The following is a 20,880-nucleotide window of genomic DNA, read 5'->3' on the forward strand; positions in this document are numbered from 1 at the left end:
CATGTCCCATTCATTCCTAGCTTTTGCTTTCTTAGGGGAGGTAACAGTGGACTGTGCGCCTCTTTCCCTCTTTTACCATTAAAAGCCATATGATCACCTGTGCTACATTTTGGGGGGCTTATTCATATCCGAGGATAAATGGACGATACATAAACTTCTGAATTTAGGACTGGGGGAGATGGCGGGCCTTTAAATCCCGGGAACTACATCTCCCAGGCTTTCTCGTTGGGTCCCGCCCGGCGCATGCGCAAACTATACAGCCCGGTTCAGCGGGAGTGCTGTCCTTCTGCCGTGCTCCCATTGGCCCGCCCTATCCAGCCATCTCAAGTATTCAGCACCCAGGTCTCTTACTGGTCGGTAGAGCTTCCGGGACACCGCCCCCTTTTTTTAAGAGTCAACTGATTAGTTGCTGATGGGGAGAGGCGGGTCTTGGGGGACCGTCTCATGGCTGGGGGGCGGGAGGGAAAGATGGCGGAACTGATGCTGCTCAGCGAGATTGCGGACCCAACACGTTTTTTCACCGATAACTTGCTGAGCCCGGAGGACTGGGGTCTGCGGAGTGAGGCCTGGGGGAGGGAGGAGGGCTGTGGCATACTATGCTTTTGAGGCACGCAGGGAGGAAGCGGAGGTCCATAGAGGAAGGCTGGGCACATACGGAATCCATCACCCGAAAGAGGGCGGAGCAGGGGGGCTCGTTGTGCATTCGGGGGGATGCGGGAGTTGGGAAAGACCTCTGCTCCCAGCAAAAACATCGAGTTGTTCCGGGGTGGGGGAAGGAGGAGCTGAAGTTCTTTGGCTGTATCACGTTTCAAGTGGGCGGGCGGTAGGTCTGGCCGAGCCGAGCCAATGAGGGATGGGCCCAGGGCTGTGTGTAGATCTGTAGGCTGGGCCACCGGACGACCCCCTGACGCTCTTCATCTCTTGCAGACAGCACCTTGTATACTGGCTTAGATGATGTCGCGGAGGAGCAGACGCAGCTCTTCCGTTGCCCAGAGCAGGATGTCCCGGTACTGCTTCTCTAGCCTTGTCTCTAACCTTTGGGGGTCGGGAGTTGCCCCGGAACAAGGACTCAGCCCCAAGCCAGAGCTCATGAAGCCGTTGTCTTCACATTCTTGCCATCTAATGTCCTTCTTTATTCAGTTTGGCAGCAGTTCCCTGGATGTGGGGATGGATGTCAGCCCTCCTGAGCCACCCTGGGACCCCCTGCCTATCTTTCCAGGTAAGATATCCCTTGTGATTCCTGCATCCTTACAAAACCCTCTCTTTCCACTGTTTTCCAGGAACTACACACTCCCCTGTATCCTCACACCTCCTCTTCATAAGTGCCTGTGCACTCCTCTTTCCTTCAGCCCCTTATGTGTTCCTTCCCCTTTGCCTCAGGTGAGGGGATCCTCACTTCCAAGCCTTTGGGCACGTTTTGGACTCTTCAGGCTCTGCTTCCTGGTTATTCCCCAACCCCTTTCTTCCAGACCTTCAGGTGAAGTCTGAGCCATCCTCCCCCTGCTCCTCTTCCTCCCTCAGCTCTGAATCATCGCGTCTTTCCACAGAGCCCTCTAGCCAGGTGAGAGAACCATCTCCTTCCTTCTGCTGTTTGTGGCAGGGATGGTGTTCCAGTCCCTTCATGCATAGGTGCTGAGAAAATGTTTTGTGTGCTATGGGTCATGGAGTAGTGGTGGTGCCTTTGGATTTCTTTAATATCCTCATTTTCCATGTCTCCTCTGTGGTTGTCTGTAAGTGAAGATGGAGTCATTTTAATAAATAGAGATATGTGGCAGCCATGGTGAGGCCAGGAAGAAGAGAGTTGTTAACTGCTGAGAATTCTGAAATTGCTCTTGCCCCAGTTGTCCATTCTAAGGCAATATTTGAAATGATGAGACTTCATCAACCCTCCCAGGAATAATATAGAGAAAACGAGGGGCCAGAGACAGCTTAAGGAGATAGTAAAACCAGAATGTCAAATAATTAGTAATCAGTAAAAGCTAGTTAAAAATTAGTAAAAACTTTTGTTCTTACTCTTGCTCTCAACACCTTCCTTGTTTTATTTTTTCTGAGCCCCCACCACTTCACCCCACTCTCACCCAGGTCCCTGCTGTAGGGGAGGTGCTGGTTGTGAAGACAGAGTCCTTGGCACCCCCACTCTGCCTCCTAGGAGATGATCCAACATCCCCATTTGAAACGGTCCAGATCAATGTGGGTCCCACCTCTGATGACCCCTCAGGTAATAACAGCCTGCTACCACCCCCAGGCTTTACCAAGGCAGGGTAGATGGGAGAGGGGCTTTACCAAGGCAGCAGGAGAGAGAGAGAGAGAGAAAGTAAGCAGGGGAGGGACAGAGAAAGTGGGGACAGAGGATCTGAATCAGACTCTGTGCTGATAGAGGAGAGCCGGAAGAGCCTGATGCCATGTGGGGCTCAAACTCAGGGACCCTGAGATCATGACCTGGCTGATGTCAGACGTTTAACTGACTAAGTCACCCAGGCACCTGTCCCCCCTGCCCCGGCCCCGTTGCTTTGCATTTTTAAAAAACTTATGGACAGTATTTTAGGGCATATTTATTTATTTCCCACCCCTGAAGTTTTATTATAAAAATTTTTCAAACATACAGAAAAGTTGAAATTCCATATACCCAACTCCTAGATCCTACAGTTAACATTACTTGCACTATTTCACTAAGTGTTACTAAGTTTATTTACTCTTAGGTGTTTACACAGTAAACATTTATAGAGCACCTACTCCATGCCACATACTGGACGGGGTGCTGGGAATGCAAGATGAAGAAGATGTGAGCATCATGCTGACCCAAGAATCCTGTAGTGTGGAGGGAGGGGAAAGACAGATACCAGTTGCTGCAGGTGTGGGAACTCCAGGATAGACATTGCAAGGTGCCATGAAAACTCATAAGAGGGGCAGCTCACCCTATTGGGGCTGGATCAGTGATGTGCTCCTGGAGGAAGCATTTCCTGAACTGAGTTTGAAGGACACATAGAAATTAGGCACAAGATGAATGTGGGGACTGTGGCATGTGCGCACACGTGTGTGTGTGTGTGTGTGTGTGTGTGTGTGTGTGTATCTAGGGAGCTTGTATCTCCTCAGAGTGGATGTGAGGAGGGAGTGGGAAATGGAAAGAAAGTTGCAGAGGCTGCAGGCCAAGTGAGAACGGTGCTAAGGGACTCTTAGCTTTTATCCTATGCACAGTTGGGAGACTGAAGAATTGAGCAGGAGAACAGTGTGATTAGGAAGCTGACTCTGGTGACAGAGTAGAGAGAATGGATCATGGAGAGGCAGGACTGGATACAGTTCCTCAAGAAAGATATTTGGATTCTGAAAAGAGGCAGAAAGAATGACATAGAATGGAAGAATTGCAGTGACTTCCTGCGTAGGATTTGATGCCAGAGTTTCATGCTAGGGCAGATAGGTATTGCAAGAGCACGAGCCCCCAGGCCAGGGAATGTGCTGAATTCACTGTTGTGGATTACAAAGCGCCTTCAGGATTTCCTGGCACTGCCTGTCTTTGGCAAGGGAGCCCAGTGATGCAGTCCATTCTGTTTTCCTCCCCAGCCTCAGGGCGGGGCAGGTTAGTATAGAAAATGGGTTTGGAGAGAGAAACAGATCACATTCGCAAACAAGATAAGGATATAAACCTTGACTGTTGAGGACTTTGCAAAGGAGTCAATTGTCCCCTTGTATTTAGGTTATCTTCTGAGGGCCTGTGCTTTACCCATCAGTTTGATAGACAGGAAGCATAAAACATAATCTTTGCTTTTGGAGAGTCTCATGAGTGTCATAACACGTGGTTAATAATCAAATAGTGATCATCTCTGAGGAGGGATCCAGGTGGCTGGTAGACAAGAAAGGGAAGGAGATCCACTTCACTGAATTACCTTTTGGTCCTTTGGAGTTTTGTGAGTATATTACCTATTCATAAACATAAGTTGAAATTTTTAAATAGCAATATTGGCAGTTCTATAATTAAGTACCTAAAAGAGTTGTATGGACCAAAGGTAGTGGCAGACTGTTGACCTTGGGGTTGAATCTGGCCCTCAGATGACTTTTATTTCACCCACATGGGGTGACCAGCAAGTCTCACAGATGGATTTAACAGAGGCCAGGAAGGCTCAGAGGTGACTGAGGCTTTGTGATTTGGTGCCTGGGAGCCTGACGGAGTAAAAAGGGAATTTGTGTGAAGGGACAAGCTGTGAGCCCCATTTAAGGCCAGCTTGAATTTGGGTGGGTGGTGGGGCACAAGAAAGGAATGACCAGCAGGCACCTTGGGAGTCAGCATTGGGACACAGGGGAGCAGTCAAGGGTAGAAATTCAGACTTGGCTGCTGTCAGCATAGAGACAGCTTCAGGAGCCAGTGAAGGAGAAAGGAAAGTTCTGGGCAAAGAGGTAGGAAGAGAGCCAGCAGGTCAGCAACCCCATAGTTCTCTGCCTTCTGGATTGCATGCCTAGGGCCAGAATAGTCTTAGTTTTTGGTACAAGGGGGAAGGACCATGTCTTCCATCCCCTATCTTAATCCTCTTCTCCTTCAGTGTTTATCTGATACCCAGCATTTTATATTATCCTGACACCCCACAGATGTCCAGACCAAGCTAGAGCCTGTCTCTCCATCTTCCTCCATCAACTCTGAGGCTTCCCTGCTCTCAGCAGAGTCCCCCAACCAGGTGAGCATCAACCTTTCTTACTCTCTCCAGACATTCCAGTGAGCTCCTTCTGCCTCTCAGAGGTATGAAAGCATTCTCTTCTTCAGCTCCTTCTCCTTGATATCCCTCCTGACTCACATATCTTTTGGAATGCCCAACACAGGGTTTTATAGGAGAGGAGGTACTGGAAGTGAAGACAGAGTCACCATCCCCTCAAGGGTGTCTCCTGCGGGATGTCCTAGGCCCCCCACTTGGAGGTGTCCAGATCAGCATGGGCCCATCCTCCGATGGCTCCTTAGGTAATGGGGCAAGCTGATACATTGGGATCCCCGGCAAGAGACCTCTAGTCCTGACATTCCTTCCTTTCTTCCTTTTCCCTTCCTTCAGGCAAAGCCCTGCCCACCCGAAAGCCACCGCTGCAGCCCAAACCTGTGGTGATAACCACTGTCCCAATGCCACCCAGAGCTGTGCCTCCCAGCACCACCATCCTTTTGCAGCCTCTTGTCCAACCACCCCCAGGTACTAAAATAGGAGAGAAGGAGCCGGACTGGATTGACTTTCTCGGGGAGCTCACAGCCATTGAGGCTCCCAGCCCTTGGGTGTTCAGGTACGGGTATGGACACAAGAACAGCTCTCACCTCCTTCTCCTGCTCACTTGCCCCAGTGTCACCAGTTGTCCTCATCCAAGGTGCTATTCGGGTCCAGCCTGAGGGGCCGACCCCCCCTGCTCCAAGGCCTGAAAGGAAGAGCATTGTTCCAGCTCCTATGCCTGGGAACTCCTGCCCACCTGAAGTGGATGTAAGTACTGGGGAGGAGAGGAGTAAGACTAGTAATGGGGAGGAAGTCTGCCATGGAAGAGAGAATTGTGGAATGAGGAGGGATCGAAAAGTGAGGAAGCAAAGCCATAGATGATCCTGAAGGTCAGAGTGGGTCCCTGTTTATATATGAGTATCAACTCTGTAATTTTAGGATCCTTAGTTTTGCTATCACTGAAGATGAAGAAATGGCATTGGCGTCAGTAAATCTAAGGCAGGGGACCCATACTGTGTTATGGTTGTGGCAGTAGTTGGAAGAGGGAGGCTGTTTCCTAGGGGAAAACCAGGTAAAGTGTTCTTTAATTATGGCAAAGTTAAAGTGTGGGCCCTAAAAAGAATTGAGAGGAAGGAAGACCCCACCCACCAAGGAAAGGAACTGAGTTTGCACCAGGAACCAGGATGGAGGAAGTCCTTCCTACAGTCTGACTTCTCTCAGCTCTGAGGACAGGAGCAGGGAGTGGTTGAGAGAAGGGCTCCTTCTGTGGAAAGCTTTAGCAGAGAGGAATAACCCGTCTCTGGCTGTGTCGGTAGAGGTCAGGAAGGGGATAGAGTGGCCAGTGTGAGCATTGGGTAATCAGTTCCTGAAGTTGGGAGGCATAGTTCCCCTCTCCCACCCCTCTGTCATTCCTTTTCTGATCCTCCCGGTACCCTAGGCAAAGCTGCTGAAGCGGCAGCAGCGAATGATCAAGAACCGGGAGTCGGCCTGCCAGTCCAGGAGGAAGAAGAAGGAGTATCTGCAGGGGCTGGAGGCTCGGCTGCAGGCTGTGCTGGCCGACAACCAGCAGCTCCGCAGGGAGAATGCTGCCCTCCGGCGGCGGCTGGAGGCCCTGCTGGCCGAAGTAAGACGGGTCGGTCCCAGGCCCCTGGGAATACAGGCAGGCTCCTTGGGGATGACTCACCCCCTCTCTCATCTCTCTCTCTCACCTTAGAACAGCGAGCTCAAGTTAGGGTCTGGAAACAGGAAGGTGGTCTGCATCATGGTGTTCCTTCTTTTCATTGCCTTCAACTTTGGACCTGTCAGGTGAGACCTTCCCTGCCTCCCCCAAAGTTTCTGGGTGGAGCCCACCCTCACAGCTGCCTGCCTGCCTGCCTTGGCACAGGCCCTTTCATTCCACTTACACGCAGGCAGCACAGCTGTCCTCAGCACCCACGGGGCATCCAGCCAGTCCCTTCTCCTTCCATCATTTCTCTCAAATGGTGTGTCCTGGAGCAGATGGTGGTAATAACAATGGTAAAGATAGTGACTTTTAAGTGCTTGCTGAGCTCCTCGTGCTTCCTGGCTTTATTAGGTAGCGATGGTTCTCATTCCCGTCGTACACATGAAGGGATTCGCTCTGCAGGATAGATTGGAAGCCAGGCAGGCTTTCTGCAGAGCCCATGATCTTAACCAGCCCCTGGACCAGGCTGGAATTCCTTACTCGATCCTTCCTCATCCTCAGCATCAGTGACCCTCCTCCAGCTCCCATCTCTCCTCGGATGAGCGGAGAGGAGCCTCGACCCCGGAGACACTTGCTGGAGTTCTCAGCGCAAGAGCCGGTTCATGGAGTTGAACCCCTCCAGGGTTCCTCCCTGGGCCCTGAGGAGCCCCAGCCCAGCCCCCCAGGCCGGCCAAGTTTCAGGTAAGGAGAGGGCCCTCTCTCTTTTGGGGATGCTGAGTGTATCTCCTCTCCAAAACTTACTTTTTCTTCCTAGGGGAACCAGAGTTCTCCTGCCATCGTTGCCTGTTCTGTTGGGGGAAGGGCGTGGGGCAGCCTCTAATCATTGCCTCCTCCCTTCCTCACTCCAGGAACCTGACAGCCTTCCCGGGGGGCAGTGCCAAGGAGCTGCTGCTGAGAGACCTGGACCAGCTCTTCCTCTCCTCTGATTGCCGGCACTTCAACCGAACCGAGTCCCTGAGGTGTGGGGGATCCCCAGCTGGGGCATCTTCCCTGTCCTCTGAGGCCCCCTCCACAGGCGGCCTGGCTATCCCTGTGTACTGAAGCACCAGTTCTCCCTGCCCTCTCTTCCCTGTCCTGTGCTCGGGCAAGGAAAATGGGAGCTCTGGCTCCTTACAGAGGTGTTACCCCTCTGTTTCCCTAGGCTTGCGGACGAGCTGAGCGGCTGGGTCCAGCGTCACCAGAGAGGCCGGCGGAAGATCCCCCAGAGGGCCCAGGAGAGACAGGTAGGAGGGGCTAGGGCTGGTTCAAGGAAGGCCACTGGAAGACTAAATGTCCTGGGGATTTTGAGGGAGCATCTCATTGTAGAGGTTTGAGGGATCATTTGGGGGAAGTGGAGGGGTGGGTGTGAGGTGGCATCAGCTTCCAGGGGCCGTCTGTCTCTTTCCCTTTTCCCTTTACCCTCTTCAAATCCTTAGATACTTCTCCTTCCAGAAGTCTCAGCTCTGGAAGAAGTCGCCTCCAGTTAAGGCAGTTCCCACCCAACCCCCTGGGCCCCCAGAAAGGTGAGTCTATGAGGGTGCTTATCTGTTACTAAGGGAGGTTTCACTCTAAAGAGCTACACCCCCAGAAGCTATCCTGTGTCTGTCATCATTGCCACCAATGGCGTTATGCCTCCCTCATCCACTGGGGTCTCGTGTCTTTTTCTCTTACCCTCTCCCATCTTCCCCAGTGGGGACTGGGCATGGGGCTTAGTTTCTCCCAAATCCTGTTTCCCCTCTTGGCTAGGGATTCTGTGGGCCAACTGCAGCTATATCGCCACCCAGACCGTTCACAGCCAGAGTTCCTGGATGCAATTGACCGACGAGAAGACACATTTTATGTTGTGTCCTTCCGAAGGGTGAGTCCTTCCCTGCCCCATCCCTGTCACCCTGCGCTCTCCAGCAATCTGTCTTCAGGCTGAGGCTATAGAGTAGAGGTGGGGAGAGCCTGTCCACATCTTTTCCTCCAGCCCTCTGGCCCGGCCCCTTTGTTTCCCAGGACCACTTGCTGCTCCCTGCCATCAGCCACAACAAGACCTCTCGGCCTAAGATGTCCCTGGTGATGCCTGCCATGGCCCCCAATGGTAATTCTCTCCCTGCCAGATCTGGGGAGGGGTCCTGAAATCGAGCAATAGGGAGGTTCTGATAGGGAGATCCAGCATGAGGAGCTGAGGGGGAAGTGGAGAGAGGAGTGGGCCATTCCAGAGAGAGGCTAGACTCCTGGCTGAGAAGATGCAGGAAATGGATGGAGAGAAAAACCGAATGCAGGAGACGTGGGAGGAAGACGAGGGTGCAGGCCATCCCTTGGTGATGGTGCTCAAGGAGGTATGGGCAGAGGGGGTGGGCTGGGAATGGCCAGATTCTCACCTTCTGTGTTCTCTTCCTGTCCTTTCCTCTGTGACCTCAATCATATGTGTCCTCTGTGACTCATCGATGTCATTTGCTTTTCCTGCCCCTTTCCTCTCCCTGTACCAACCCCATCCCTACCCTCTCATTCAACTCCTGCTATGGACCGTCTCCTCACCATTGCCCCTCCCTCCCTGCCCACCTCTACTTTTTTCCTCTCTGTTTGCCTGCGCTTCTCCTCTTTCTTAACTCTCTCCTTCTCACAGAGACCCTGTCAGGCCGGGGGGCTCCAGGAGACTATGAGGAGATGATGCAGATCGAGTGTGAGGTCATGGACACCCGGGTGATTCACATCAAGACCTCCACGGTGCCTCCCTCGCTCCGAAAACAGCCATCCTCGACCCCAGGCAATGCCACAGGTGGCCCCTTGCCAGCTTCTGCAGCCGGCCAGGCACGCCAGGCCTCCCACCAGCCCCTCTACCTCAATCACCCCTGACCTGTGCAACTCACACTGACTTAGAGCTGGTGGTGGGGGACGGGAGGTGGGGGGTGACCAAGTGGGGCTTTTCTAAGTTCTCTGATCCCTGGGCTTGGGGCAATTGGTAAAGGAAAGACAGGGTGTGGGGTTAAGCCCTTATTTGGGGGTGAGGGGGTTTACCTCTCTTCTCACCCCTTTTTGGAATATAGGGCTCCTCTCATTTCTCTGAACCCCTAATTCCTGCTTCTTTCGAGATTAAGTTTTGGGGTAGGTGGACTCCTGCACACTCTTTATTCTTTTGTTTCTCTGTTTAGGGGGTGGAGGTGGGAATTTGGTCCCCGGGAGGGACAAGGGACATTTTTACATTTTGGAGCTAGTTACTGGGAGTAAAGGAGGGATGGTGGTGGGAGATCAGGTTTATGTATATGTATATCTTCTTTTTTATTATTAAATAAACAACTTGGAGGGAGTTGAAGGAATGGTGACTGCCTTCCTGGCTCAGGACGGGGAATTGGGGGAAAGTGGCTTCTGTACTGACAGTATATCAGACAACCAAGCACTGAAGACATAGCTGGCTCTGGGGTGGGATGGGTGTGGGATCCCAGACCTCATGTCATTCCCTTGTCCCCGCCCCTACAACACTGGGGCATGTCTGTGTCTAGCGGTGGGGGTGGCGGGGGGCGGGGGGGGGATGAGGGTGGGATGTCTCCTGGCATGACAGCCCTGAGGATACAGATCCCTGGAATGTGTCTGAGTAAACAGGAAGGACAGGGGGCCCCACGCCCTTTGGGGTAAGCAGCGTCCCTGGGTCTCCTGCATTCTAGCAGGTTCTCCCTCCCCTCCCTTGATTTCCAGGACGAGCAACTTGAACAAACAGCAGAGCTGGGGCCAGAAGGCTGTGAGCCAGAAAGGAGGGGCCACAGTGGAGAAGGGAGCAGTGTTTGGAGGGAAGGGGAGATGTTCAAGAGCATCTTCTTAGCCCTAAACTTGGGGAGACTGAGACTTGTGAGTCCAGGTGAAAGAAAAGGATGAGAACGGACCTGGCAGGAAAGGCTGTGCTTCTAATTAGGAGGAAGGGGAAAAGGACAGGGTGAGGGGCCAAATCTCACTCAACCTGGGGGGATCCCATCGGCGGCTCTTGTCCAGCAGCGCCTCAGGCCTGGCCCTGCAGGAGTGTCCTGGGTCAGCTAGAGGGTGTGGGCTGGGCCTGGGCCCAACGCCCAGATGACTGGACAGGGGCCGCCCGGGCCACAAGCCCAGGCCTGAAGGAGGAGGGGAGAACCTCACGTGTCTAGCCAGGCTCCCCCACTCCCCATTACTGTGTTTGGGGTGAAAACAGACTGAGTAACTATGGCAACCTGGAACCAGGGCTCCCAGGAACTAGGCCTCTCCTCCCTCCGGAGCACAGCCCTAGCTTTTCGGCTTCCCTGTCCCCACATCCCTCGAGGCTTATCCAGGCCCAGTGCAAGAGCAAGGATTTGGGAGACAGATCACCTGAGTTGGATTCCCTGCTTTACCTTTCATTAGTGGATGCCCTTGATATGTAACTTAAACACTTGGGGCCTTAGTTTCCTCATCTGTAAAGCAGAATACTCCTACCTACTTCTCAGGGTTGGTGTAAGGGTAAAAGATATTCACGTGCCTGGTCCCTGGAAGGTGCACCTGTCCCTTGTTCCTTACACCTTTCTCTTTGCATTTACACTGTCCTTTTCTCCTCTATTCCACTCTTAATCCCAACTAGGTTCATCACTGTTTCATTGTCCCATCTCTCTCTGTACTGACCCCAGCTCAGGAAAGTGCTTGAGTGTTGGCATCTCAGACTTGGGGCCCTGAGGTGGGGCCTGCAACGCATCTGGCTGAGTGGCAGGGGACAGCTGGCACCTTGATGTGAACTGGCAGTCGACACTATTGGCCCAGTGAGTGGAGTGGTGGAAAGGATCAGGAGAGGCATGGAGCAGGGGTGTGCAAGGCAGGAAGGTGAAGGCAGGTCAGTCTCTGGCTGCCGCCCTCCAGGCCCATGTGGCTCTGCAGCCACAGCCTTATCCCAGGCCACCTCAGTGTATGGCCACTGTCACTCCTGCACCTCCTGTTGGCCCCTCCTGTCCCAGGCCCACTTTGTCTTTCTGTTGGGCCGCTTTCCTTCCTCAGGATCCGGCCTTTTGTTCCTCTTATCCTCCCTGACCCATTGCCTCTGCCTCTTTGCACCAAATTCCTTTCCTTTCCCGCCTCTCTTTGCCCTCTGTCCCACTGGGAGCCCTCACCTTCTCTTTTGGACTCTTCGGTCTATGTTCATCTTGTTGTTTCTTGTCCCTTTTGTGTTTTGCCCTTCCTCCCTCCTGTTCCACTCTCTCTTCCCTTTCTTTTTACTTGTTCTTCTCACCTCCTCCTGCTGCTGACCCTGTGCTCAACTCCTCCCTTTTCATGCCACCCCCTCCCCGGTCCTGTTCCTCTGTCCACATTCCTTGTCCTGTGGGGCGACTTCCTCTCCTCTCCCCCGCTTCAGCCCTCTCCCCCTTCCTCCCCCTTCACCACTGCAATCCCCCGTCCTCTTCCCAGCTGTGGGGGCCAGGACTAGAGAGCCTAATGCTTGCCTCATCGTTCTGCTATGGCTTCTGGATACAGCACATCTGGATTCGGGGGCCCAGATGTGTGGTTGCCACAGCGACCTCAGTCCCTCTGGTAAATACAGGCGCCCACCCGCCCCAGAGCAGAGAACAAAACAATTGTGTGACTTTCTTTTGTCACGAGATAGAAATGTCCTCCCCCCTCCCTTCTCCCCACACCCGTGTCTCCAGGCAAAGGAAGTTTTATGGGTCCAAATCCTTCCTTCTGTGGCTCTGTGGCCCCCTTTTCAGCCCCAGCCTCGTGGTTCTCTTCCATCTCATGTCAGGCTGTCTCCTCTCTCTGAGCTCCCCTTCCTCACCATCTCCCAGTCCCACCCCTCAGTAGTGGAATGTTGAGTCCCCTATCTTAAACTTGGTGGTTTCTTACCAAATCTGCATAGCAACTGAATGCAGAAAAAAGTTCTAGAAATCCAGATCTTCTACCCTTCCTTCTCAAACAAGTTCTTCCAGAAGCCCCTTCATTTGTTTCTGCCCTAAGCCTTGCATCTTTCCAAGGCTGTTCCTGGGGAAGGGGAGAGAATACATGCTTTGGAATCAGAAAATCTGGGTTGAGGCTCACCTTTATCACCACTAGCAAAGTCCCTTGGACAAGTCACCTAATGTCTGTGACCCTCCATTTCCTCAGCCACAAAGTGGGATTGATCAAATGCCTGCACTGTGTTGGAAAGTGTTTTGTCAACGGAAGCCCAGTACAACTGTTTTTCTCTCTTCCCCCTCTCTGGGACTGCTCCCTTGGATCACAGCCCCTGGCCTCTCTTCATTCCTTCTCTTCTCCTTCAGGTCCTTGCCCTTAATTGCCCTCATTCTTTTTCTTCCCTCCCTTCTCCTGGTCTTTCCTTTCCTTCCTGTCTGTATCTTTTCTCCCATATCCTCCTGAGGTCAGGACAGGGACATGGAGGTTCTTTCAAGGATGAGCGCCCAGAGCTGAAGACACCTGGACTGAGGATTCTGAGACCACAAGCCAGAGCATGTGGACAGTTGTCAGCAACACCGATCTTTCTACCGTCACCTGAAACACCTCAGTGAAGGCAACGGGCTCTGACCATTAGGTCTGGGGCTCCTGCCAGACTCCCTTTCCCCATCCTTCTCACCCAGTCTTTTCATAACTCAACAGTGACAAGAATTCATTAGGCACCTGTGCGATGCAATGTCTGTGCTTTACTGATGAAATGCAAACATGTAAGACGGGAGCTCCTCCAAGAGCTGGAAATCCAGGGGGTGAATCAAATTTTAGACAATGATGATCTCAGAAACTGGAATTATGTCTGTTAAGCCTACAGTGGCTTCTCCAAATGCCTTGTAACCTTGTAAATGTTTGCAATCCCATTCTGTTCTCTGAGATTCGTATCCCATCTGTTCCTAGTCGTGGACTTCCAGAACACCCCACAGCCATCCTTCGAGTTCTCACATCTCCAGGGGCTCCTGGCCACTCTGTGGGACAAGTATACTTATGGTGGCCGTACTTAGTAAATCATAAAACCAAGAATAAGACATAGGAAGAACAATGGCTATAACCGTGAGACGGAATTACCAAAATCTGGGAATGTGAGAGAAAATTCATCCTCTGTGCAGTCTGTTCTCCCCAAATAATGCTGTTTCAGACTCTCCCTCCCCACTCTTTCATGTGCTTCCCCCCAGCCCTCCCAATCAGAGGGAAGCTATTACCCACTCCAGGCTCTGGGGGCTTTGGGCCAAGGCAGAGGAAGGAAGCTGAGCCCAGTTCCGTCCAAGATGCTGACTTCATCCTCCCCATCAAAGCCAGGAAAAAAACAGCCACACACACACCCAGACACACACGGGGACACCCACGCGAGGGTCCATGCAAGCCTTTGCCCTCGGCCACAGGGAGCTAACTGGCCATGTGGCAGCCATACACTGTGCCAGTGTGCCCTGATGCAGGAACAACACACACCTGTAACCAGGGGGATCCAGTCTGGGGTGCAGACACCCGTGCCCCAACCTAAGTGGCAGATGGGCACATACAGGCTCCTCCAGGTCCCTTTCACCCATCACCTGTGACTAGGCCAAGCTACTCCCTGATGATAAGGTTGGTAGCGAGGTAGCAAGAACTCAATCCCTGTGAAACCTGGTGGGGTTGCCTCACCCTGGATACTTCTGTGACAAAAGTCTTCTTTTCAGCCCATCGTAAGGGTAGGGAGCACAAAGGGATATGGAGCCAGAGAAAGAGCCATCCTTATGTGGGAGTGTCTGCTGCCCTGTCCTCTGGTATCAGTCTTCCTGTCTCTGCCTGAGGTCAAAGTGCTTTCTTTCCTGAGCCCCCAACTCTTCCTACCTCTGCTCTTGCTCCCCTGTAGCACCCGAACAACATCAGCTCCTTTCAGCTTTCTGCTGACTACACCCTCCCATTCATTACCCCCCCCCCATATCTGCCTCCCGCCTCTAGCTCTGTCTCCCTCCCTAAGCCTCCCTCCTAAATTTCCAGCTTCTCTTCCCTGTCTCTCCTGAACCCCAACTTCCTTCCCAAGTCATATATCTTGGTGCTCAGCCAAGCACTCAAGCCTCATCTGCCATTTCTCTAGAATTTGCTGAGGTAGGTGAATGAAAAGAGGGCAATGATCCCAAGCTGAGAACAGGTGGACTGACCAGAACGGATGGGAGAGGCAGTGTAAGGACAGGGCCAGCAGAAAAGATAGGAGAGGAAGAGACAGGTGCAGGTGGAAGCAAAGGGACCAGGCAGGAAAGGGTCGAGGGGGGCTTCCTTCACCCCTGCCCCTGCCCCACACTCCCAGGAAAGAATGGCAGTGGCTGGGGTGGGGAAGGGGGAGTGGGGGAGCAGAGAAAGAACCGGTGCTGGGCAACAGGCAAGAGGGACAGGATCCAAGCTGGAGCAAAGTGGGAGCAGGGCAGAGGTGGGAAAGGAGGTGCCAGGGAGGGAGGAGGAAGAGGGGCTGGCCAAGAGGAAGGGTGCTGGTAGAGAGGAGAACCCAGTGAGAGAGCAGGAGCAACAGGTGGGGAAATGGTGGGGGGAAAGGAGAAATGGCATAAGGGATTGGGGATGTCAGGTTGGGCAAAAACTAGGGTGGGGAGGAAGAGTAAAAATGGGACAGGGAAAGGGTGTGGGAGGTAGGACCAGGGATGCAGGAGGCAAGACGGTATTGTGAGACTCGGTGATCCCAGACAGGGAGGGGAGGAGGGGTGGCATTCGATGACGTTGGGAAGGCCTGGCAGGGACTGGAGGGGTGGGAGGACCTGCCCTATCTCCGCTCCCCTCCCTGACCTCATGCTGGTCCTCCCCTTCTCCTCCCCCTGCTCACTGCAGGCTCCCTCCTTCTTGCTGTCGCTGCCGAGATCGACGGTCGGGTCGCAGCTCCGTGAGCCCCTGCTGCAGGGAGCAAGCAAGGGGACCTCCAAGGAGCTCAGGGCTGCCAAGACACGGTAGCTCTGCCCTGTCTTGAGAACTCCCCTCACAAGGTCAGGGACAGAGCAGGTGCAGAGGCACTGCAGCCGCTTGTTGCCCAGGTAAGCAGCAGAGCTCTGGGGAGAACAAGGGAAGAGCTGGGAGCGGTGGGGGCTCTGTCCTACCCCTACACCCCAGGCGAAGGTGTGACGGGAGAGCTCTCAGGAGAGCCTCGCAGAGCAGAGACTTTCTGTTGGGACAGAGGAAAAGGGACGTTGCACTGGGGACTAGACTCCCTATGGAGGGTGTGTGTGTGTGTGTGTGTGTGTGCGCGCGCGCGCGCGCGCGCACGCGCAGCGTTTGGATGGGATCAGGTGGTGGCACCAGGGTGGAGGTGGTTATCGATGAGGTAGGACTCGGAGGTGCCCTGACTGGGGGAAACAAGGGGCTGGAGGCTGAACCAGTGGCCAGCTGGATCTCAGGAGTAAAGTGCTCTGGTTGGGACCCCAAGTGCTCTGGTTGGAGCAGCCGAGGCTAGACCTCCGGGAAGGTGCCAGAGGGAGCCTCTCAGCATGTGGGTTATAGGATCTGGGAGGGAGGTCTGGGGGTCTTGAGCCTTTAAGAAACTCTGAAATGAAGCAAAGTCAGGATTCCCAGGTCTGGGAAGGGCACAGAGCTTGCGGAAAGGATCCTAAAACTTGTTCTTGGCTGAGAGCTCTGCACCCATGACTCACGGTTCAGCGGGGCCGGGCTGACTAAGAGATGCCTCCAGGGGCACAGGAGCTCCGTCTTCCTTCCGTCCCCCTTCCAGGCTCTCCTTGCTTCTGTCTGTCTAAACCTCCCCCTGCCCCCTACACGTGACACGCCCTGGGTGGGGCGGGCGGGCCCCTTATCTCGCCTGGAAAGAATTTAATGGCTTGGAAACAACTGGAAATGGAACCCGGAGGAACTACTGGGAAGCAAGTCGGAAACACCGCAGCTGCCGGCTGTCCGCTTCCAGTCCCCACCCGCTTCCCGCATCCCGCTCCCTCCCCTCTTTCTCTCCCCTGTTTCCACTCCCTTGGAGACACGGCACCTTAGTTCTTCAGACTTCCTTCCCCCTGAGTCCTGGTCACTCAGTGCAGGACCTGAACCCACCTTCCTGTCTCTCATTGCCCCCTGACTCTTTCCCACTGGGAGCCCAGAAATCCTCTTACTTTTTCCATTCCTCTGGCCCATAGCTCCCCAGAATAAAGGGCATCTGGATCCCCCAAAATTCCCCCTCCCTGGCACCTCCTTACCTTCTGGCTTCAACCCAATATCTGGAACCACCCACCCCCCATCGCCCTCCTTCCTCTCACACTCCTGGAATCCTTCTACTTTCACCACTCAGGTGGCATGAAGGGCAGAGGGGGGCAGGGGGGTGGGGCCCAAATCGCCCAACTCTGGAACATCCCTCATGGAAGCCGGCCCTTCTTCACACCTCTTGGGACCAACAGTCCCTGATGAGCAAAGTGTCAAAGTTGGCCACAACATGAATACCAGGCAAGCTGAGTCACAGCTTGGGAGGATGCCCCCATCTCTGCCAGCTCTCCAACTGTGAGGAGGATGCCGAAAGGGGGAAGCCGTGTCCCCCCTCCCCACTGCAGAAAGGCGCCCCAGACACAGCAGTAGGGGGGGATGATGAGGGGGAAACACAAGAAACACCCAAGTTCTTTGCTTTCCTAGTGCTGAGAGAAGAGCAGAATTCTTCCCAGAGTTGGAGGTGGGGAGGTGGAGAGGTGGTGACAGGGCAGGAGTGGGGGTGGGGAAGGAGGCTCCAGGCTGTGAACTGGGGAGGCTACCCCTATCCTCTCAGGCCTGCCTTGCTACCTTCCAGCTTCTCTCCTTCCTGCAGCAGGGAACCTGTCCCCCTCCCCGACCCCACCACCGAGTTGGGAAAGATGCAGGATCCAGTGGTGGGGAGGGGGACTGGACAACTGACAAAGGCCCCCAGGGGTGTGGGGCACCAGGTATCTGCTGCTTCCCTTTAGAGCAGGGCCTCCCATCTGGTTCCAACTATGTTCTTTGCCTCACAAAGCTGCCCCCTGAGCCAGCGAGAAATCAGCTTTCTTAGGCATCACCCAATGAATACGTGTGGAGGAGCCGCGAAGAGGAGATTGTGCGCACACACACCTGTGCACACACTCACACATGCGTGCCTGCAAAGTTGCAGGTTTATTTGTGTATAAGTGTGTTCATGCTTGTATTTGTGGATGAGTGCACACTCAGGTATATTTGGATGTGTACATGTGTTTATGTGTGCATGCACCCCTTGGTTTGCATGGCCTTAGACACAGAGTGACAGGATTTGAGGGTGGGTCAGAGCCCACCTTGTACCCAAGGCTACACTCCAAGCTGACAGAAGGGCCGAGGGGCCCAGGGAAGGGCAGCTGTCTGCAGGCCAGGCCTCTCTGCCTGGACCTTCTCCGGCATGGTGCCTCTTAGTGTGGAAATGCTCTTTCACTGTTGTCCAGCTTTCCTTCCGTCTCTCCTGGGCTGGTGGCGGGGAGCCCTGAAAACTCCCTTTTCTCAGACTCAAGAAGTTTATGGGTAGGAAGCCAGGAAATGTGTGTGTGTTGGTCACCGTCCCTTCCCTCCTCGCCGGTCAGCGTTTCCACACTCACCCTGCCCTCCTCTCTCCAGTCTCTGGTCCAGAAGAGCTGGGCGCCTGCCTACACCTCTCCTTAACCCTTCACCTGGACTGAACCCTCCATGTCCCTTTGCCGCAGCCCCCTGCCCTGGCTCACCCTGAACACCTCTTTTCTTTCTGTGCGGCCCAATCCTTGCTTCAGTGGATTCCACAAACAGCTGGATACCAGCACCTAGATCAAGACACAGGATATTCTTGGCACCTCAGAATTTCCCCACTATGCCCTTCTGGTCGCTACTCCCCCAAGAGCACCACACCTCTGACCTGTAACACTACCAATTAACATTGTCCCTCCTCAGACTTCATATAAATACAATTTTACAGCATGTTCTCTCTTGTGTCTGGCTTCTTTTGCTCAACCGCATATTGGTGAGATCCATCCATGTTACTACATATAGTTGCAGTATGAATAAACCATGCTTTATTTAATCCATTCTACTGAGGTGAGATATTTGGGTAGTTCCCGGTTTGGGCTATTATGAGTAGTACTGCTCTGATGGGTATATTCCTGGGGGTGGAATTGGCGGATCATAGGGTTCGCATAGAGCTCTGGTAGATTTCATAGATTCTGCAAAATGGTTTTCTAAAGTGCTTGTACTATCCAGCCCTGCCAGAATCCACACCTGGCCTCTCTAGCCAGTGTCTGCCTGTGCTGTGGTTTCTATCCAACTTCCTGTCCCAGACACTGTCCGTGGTCCTAGCCCTGACCTTGGTCCTGTTCTTGGTTCTAGCCCTGATGCTAGTCCTCAGCTTAAACTGAACTTTTCATTCACTCATATGGTCAATATTTATCGAGCACCTAATATGTCTAGATGCAAGGATACAACAGCCAAGAAAAAAATCAGGGCCATGCCTGCCCTCATGGACCTTATAATCTAGTAGGTAAGATTGAGTGTAGACAAAAAAGTATTAAAATAATCCCACCAATAAATATATGATTATAAATTGTTATACATGGTACAAATGGGAGTTACATGGTGCTTTGATGTGAGGGGGAACCTGACCTGGGCAGGAAAGGTTCCCTGAGGAAGCAACATGAAGTTGAGACATAAGGGATAAGGAGGCCACGAGGGAAGGGAAGAGGGTTTCACATATACAAAAGTCTGGGAAGAGGGTGAGGGATGTAAGGTCAGTGGGACTGGAATGGAGAGAGGGAGGGAAGTGTTATGGGTGATGAGGTGGGAGAGGTCAACAGGGGCCAGATGAGGCAGGGCTGTTTGTCAGCCTTTGAAAGGAATTCAGAAGAGAGACACTGGAGAGTATTTAGGGGGAGTGGGACATCCTAGTTGTCTTTGTGAGATTGTATGGGGTGACAAGGGAGCAGAGGGACCAGCTAGGAGGTGAATACAGTTGTCAAGCAAAGGGCAGGTGATGGCTTGAATTCTAACAATGTCAAGAGGGAGAGAAGTGAGCAAATTAAAGAGATGTTAATGAGAGGGACGCCTGGGTGGCACAGTTAGTTGAGTATCCGACTCTTGATTTTGGCTCAGGTCATGATCTCACCGTTCATTCATGAGTTTGAGCCCTGCATCAGGCTCTGAACTGACAGTGTGGAACCTGCTTGAGATTCTGTCTCTTTCTCGCTCTCTCCCTCCCCAGCTCTCTCTCTCTCTCTCTCTGTCTCTCTCTCAAAATAAACAAATAAGCATTAAAAAAAAGGGCAAATATGTCAACATATGGTGGTGTTGATGGGGGTTAGGTTTCTAGTTGTAAAACTGGATGGAAGGTGGCACTGTGAGTTGTGGTGGAGAACACAGTGGAGAAGGGATGGGGCACAGGAAGGGTGACCATAGTCCAGTTTTGGAGATGTTGAATATGAGGTGCTCAAGAAGAGATGCCAAGCAAGTAGGCAATTAGATATATTACTTGGAGTTAAGAGAAGAGGAATGGGCTAATTTATAAATTGGGGTATAATTTGGAAATTAAAATCATGGGTCTGGGTGAAAGTACTGGGTGAGTGACTAGAGAAGTAGATCTCCACTCTGGTTGCACATTACAATCACCTGGGGAGCTTTTAAAAAATACTGAATAGGGGAACCTGGGTGGCTCAGTCGGTTGAGTGTCTGACTTCGGCTCAGGTCATGATCCCGTGGTTTGTGGGTTTGAGTCCCGCATTGGGCTCTGTGCTGACAGCTCGGAGCCTGGACTCTACTTTGGGTTCTCTCTCTCTCTCTCTCTCTCTCTCTCTCTCTCTCTGCCCCATCCCCTGTTTGCACTATGTCTCTCTTTTTCAAAACTAAACATTTAAAAAAATTTTAAATACTGAGTAAAATCAGTTTTTCAGTTACTCTAGGCACATTTCAAGTATTCAAGAGCCACATAGCTCTCCTGGCTACCATATTAACAGCACAGATACAGAATGTTTTAAAATGGAAGATGTGGTGAACTATGTCCAGTGATTTTTAAGACAGGTCAAGTAAGATGAAGACAAATGTTTCTCAGATTCTGTGACATTGAGATCTTTGGGAGATCTTAGGGAGGGCTGTTTGATAGGTTGAAAGGAGGTGGGGAAGCCAGAGGGGAGTGCAGAGGGGCATTCATGGGATTTGGAGAAATGGAAACAGCAAGTACAGGTAAATCTTCTTTCTTTAATTTTAATTTAATGTTTTATTTTTTTAAATCTACATCCAAATTAGTTAGCATATAGTGCAACAATGATTTCAGGAGTAGATTCCTTAGTGTCCCTTACCCATTTAGCCCATCCCCCTTCCCACAACCCCTCCAGTAACCCTCAGTTTGTTCTCCATATTTATGAGTCTCTTCTGTTTTGTCCCCCTCCCTGTTTTTATATTATTTTTGTTTCCCTTCCCTTCCGTTCATCTGTTTTGTCTCTTAAAGTCCTCATATCAGTGAAGTCATATGATTTTTGTCTTTCTCTGACTAATTTCACTTAGCATAATACCCTCCAGTTCCATCCACGTAGTTGCAAATGGCAAGATTTCATTCTTTTTGATTGCTGAGTAATACTCCATTGTGTGTGTGTATATATATATATATATATATATATATATATATATACACACACCACA

General features: G+C 52.4%; 2 protein-coding genes and 1 long non-coding RNA gene across 6 annotated transcripts in view; 2 read left to right on the top strand and 1 right to left on the bottom strand.

The window, feature by feature from the left end:
- Positions 1 to 29: 29 nt before the first annotated feature.
- Positions 30 to 18,177, top strand: ATF6B (activating transcription factor 6 beta). Of its 4 annotated transcripts, none has more exons than XM_049653528.1 (19): positions 30 to 559; positions 928 to 1,007; positions 1,141 to 1,219; positions 1,470 to 1,561; positions 2,083 to 2,218; positions 4,579 to 4,664; positions 4,807 to 4,942; positions 5,031 to 5,162; positions 5,308 to 5,441; positions 6,112 to 6,297; positions 6,388 to 6,479; positions 6,898 to 7,077; positions 7,245 to 7,355; positions 7,538 to 7,619; positions 7,828 to 7,898; positions 8,122 to 8,233; positions 8,374 to 8,458; positions 8,987 to 15,302; positions 17,240 to 18,177. In XM_049653528.1, the coding sequence occupies exons 1-18, from the start codon at positions 445 to 447 to the stop codon at positions 9,214 to 9,216; spliced, it is 2,139 nt and encodes a 712-aa protein (XP_049509485.1). In that variant the 5' UTR covers positions 30 to 444; the 3' UTR covers positions 9,217 to 15,302; positions 17,240 to 18,177. The 4 variants fall into 4 exon arrangements, with proteins under 4 accessions (XP_049509485.1, XP_049509486.1, XP_049509487.1 ...); XM_049653529.1 differs by having other exon boundaries at positions 30 to 550; XM_049653530.1 differs by lacking the exons at positions 8,987 to 15,302; positions 17,240 to 18,177 and adding an exon at positions 3,810 to 3,902 and having other exon boundaries at positions 8,374 to 8,980.
- On the bottom strand, positions 1,557 to 6,840 carry LOC125938417 (uncharacterized). The gene is made up of 3 exons (XR_007462693.1): positions 6,578 to 6,840; positions 5,282 to 5,379; positions 1,557 to 1,728 (listed from the first exon to the last, which is right to left on the bottom strand). It is a non-coding gene; the product is annotated as an uncharacterized LOC125938417 (long non-coding RNA).
- Positions 15,223 to 20,880, top strand: part of TNXB (tenascin XB) — a 45,033-nt gene continuing 39,375 nt past the window's right edge. The window contains exon 1 of the mRNA XM_049653527.1: positions 15,223 to 15,302. The gene's annotated coding sequence lies outside the window, so the exon portion shown is untranslated. The remainder of the gene's footprint in view (positions 15,303 to 20,880) is intronic.

The sequence above is a fragment of the Panthera uncia genome (genome assembly GCF_023721935.1).
Source record: "Panthera uncia isolate 11264 chromosome B2 unlocalized genomic scaffold, Puncia_PCG_1.0 HiC_scaffold_24, whole genome shotgun sequence".
Classification (NCBI taxonomy): Eukaryota; Metazoa; Chordata; class Mammalia; order Carnivora; family Felidae; genus Panthera; species Panthera uncia.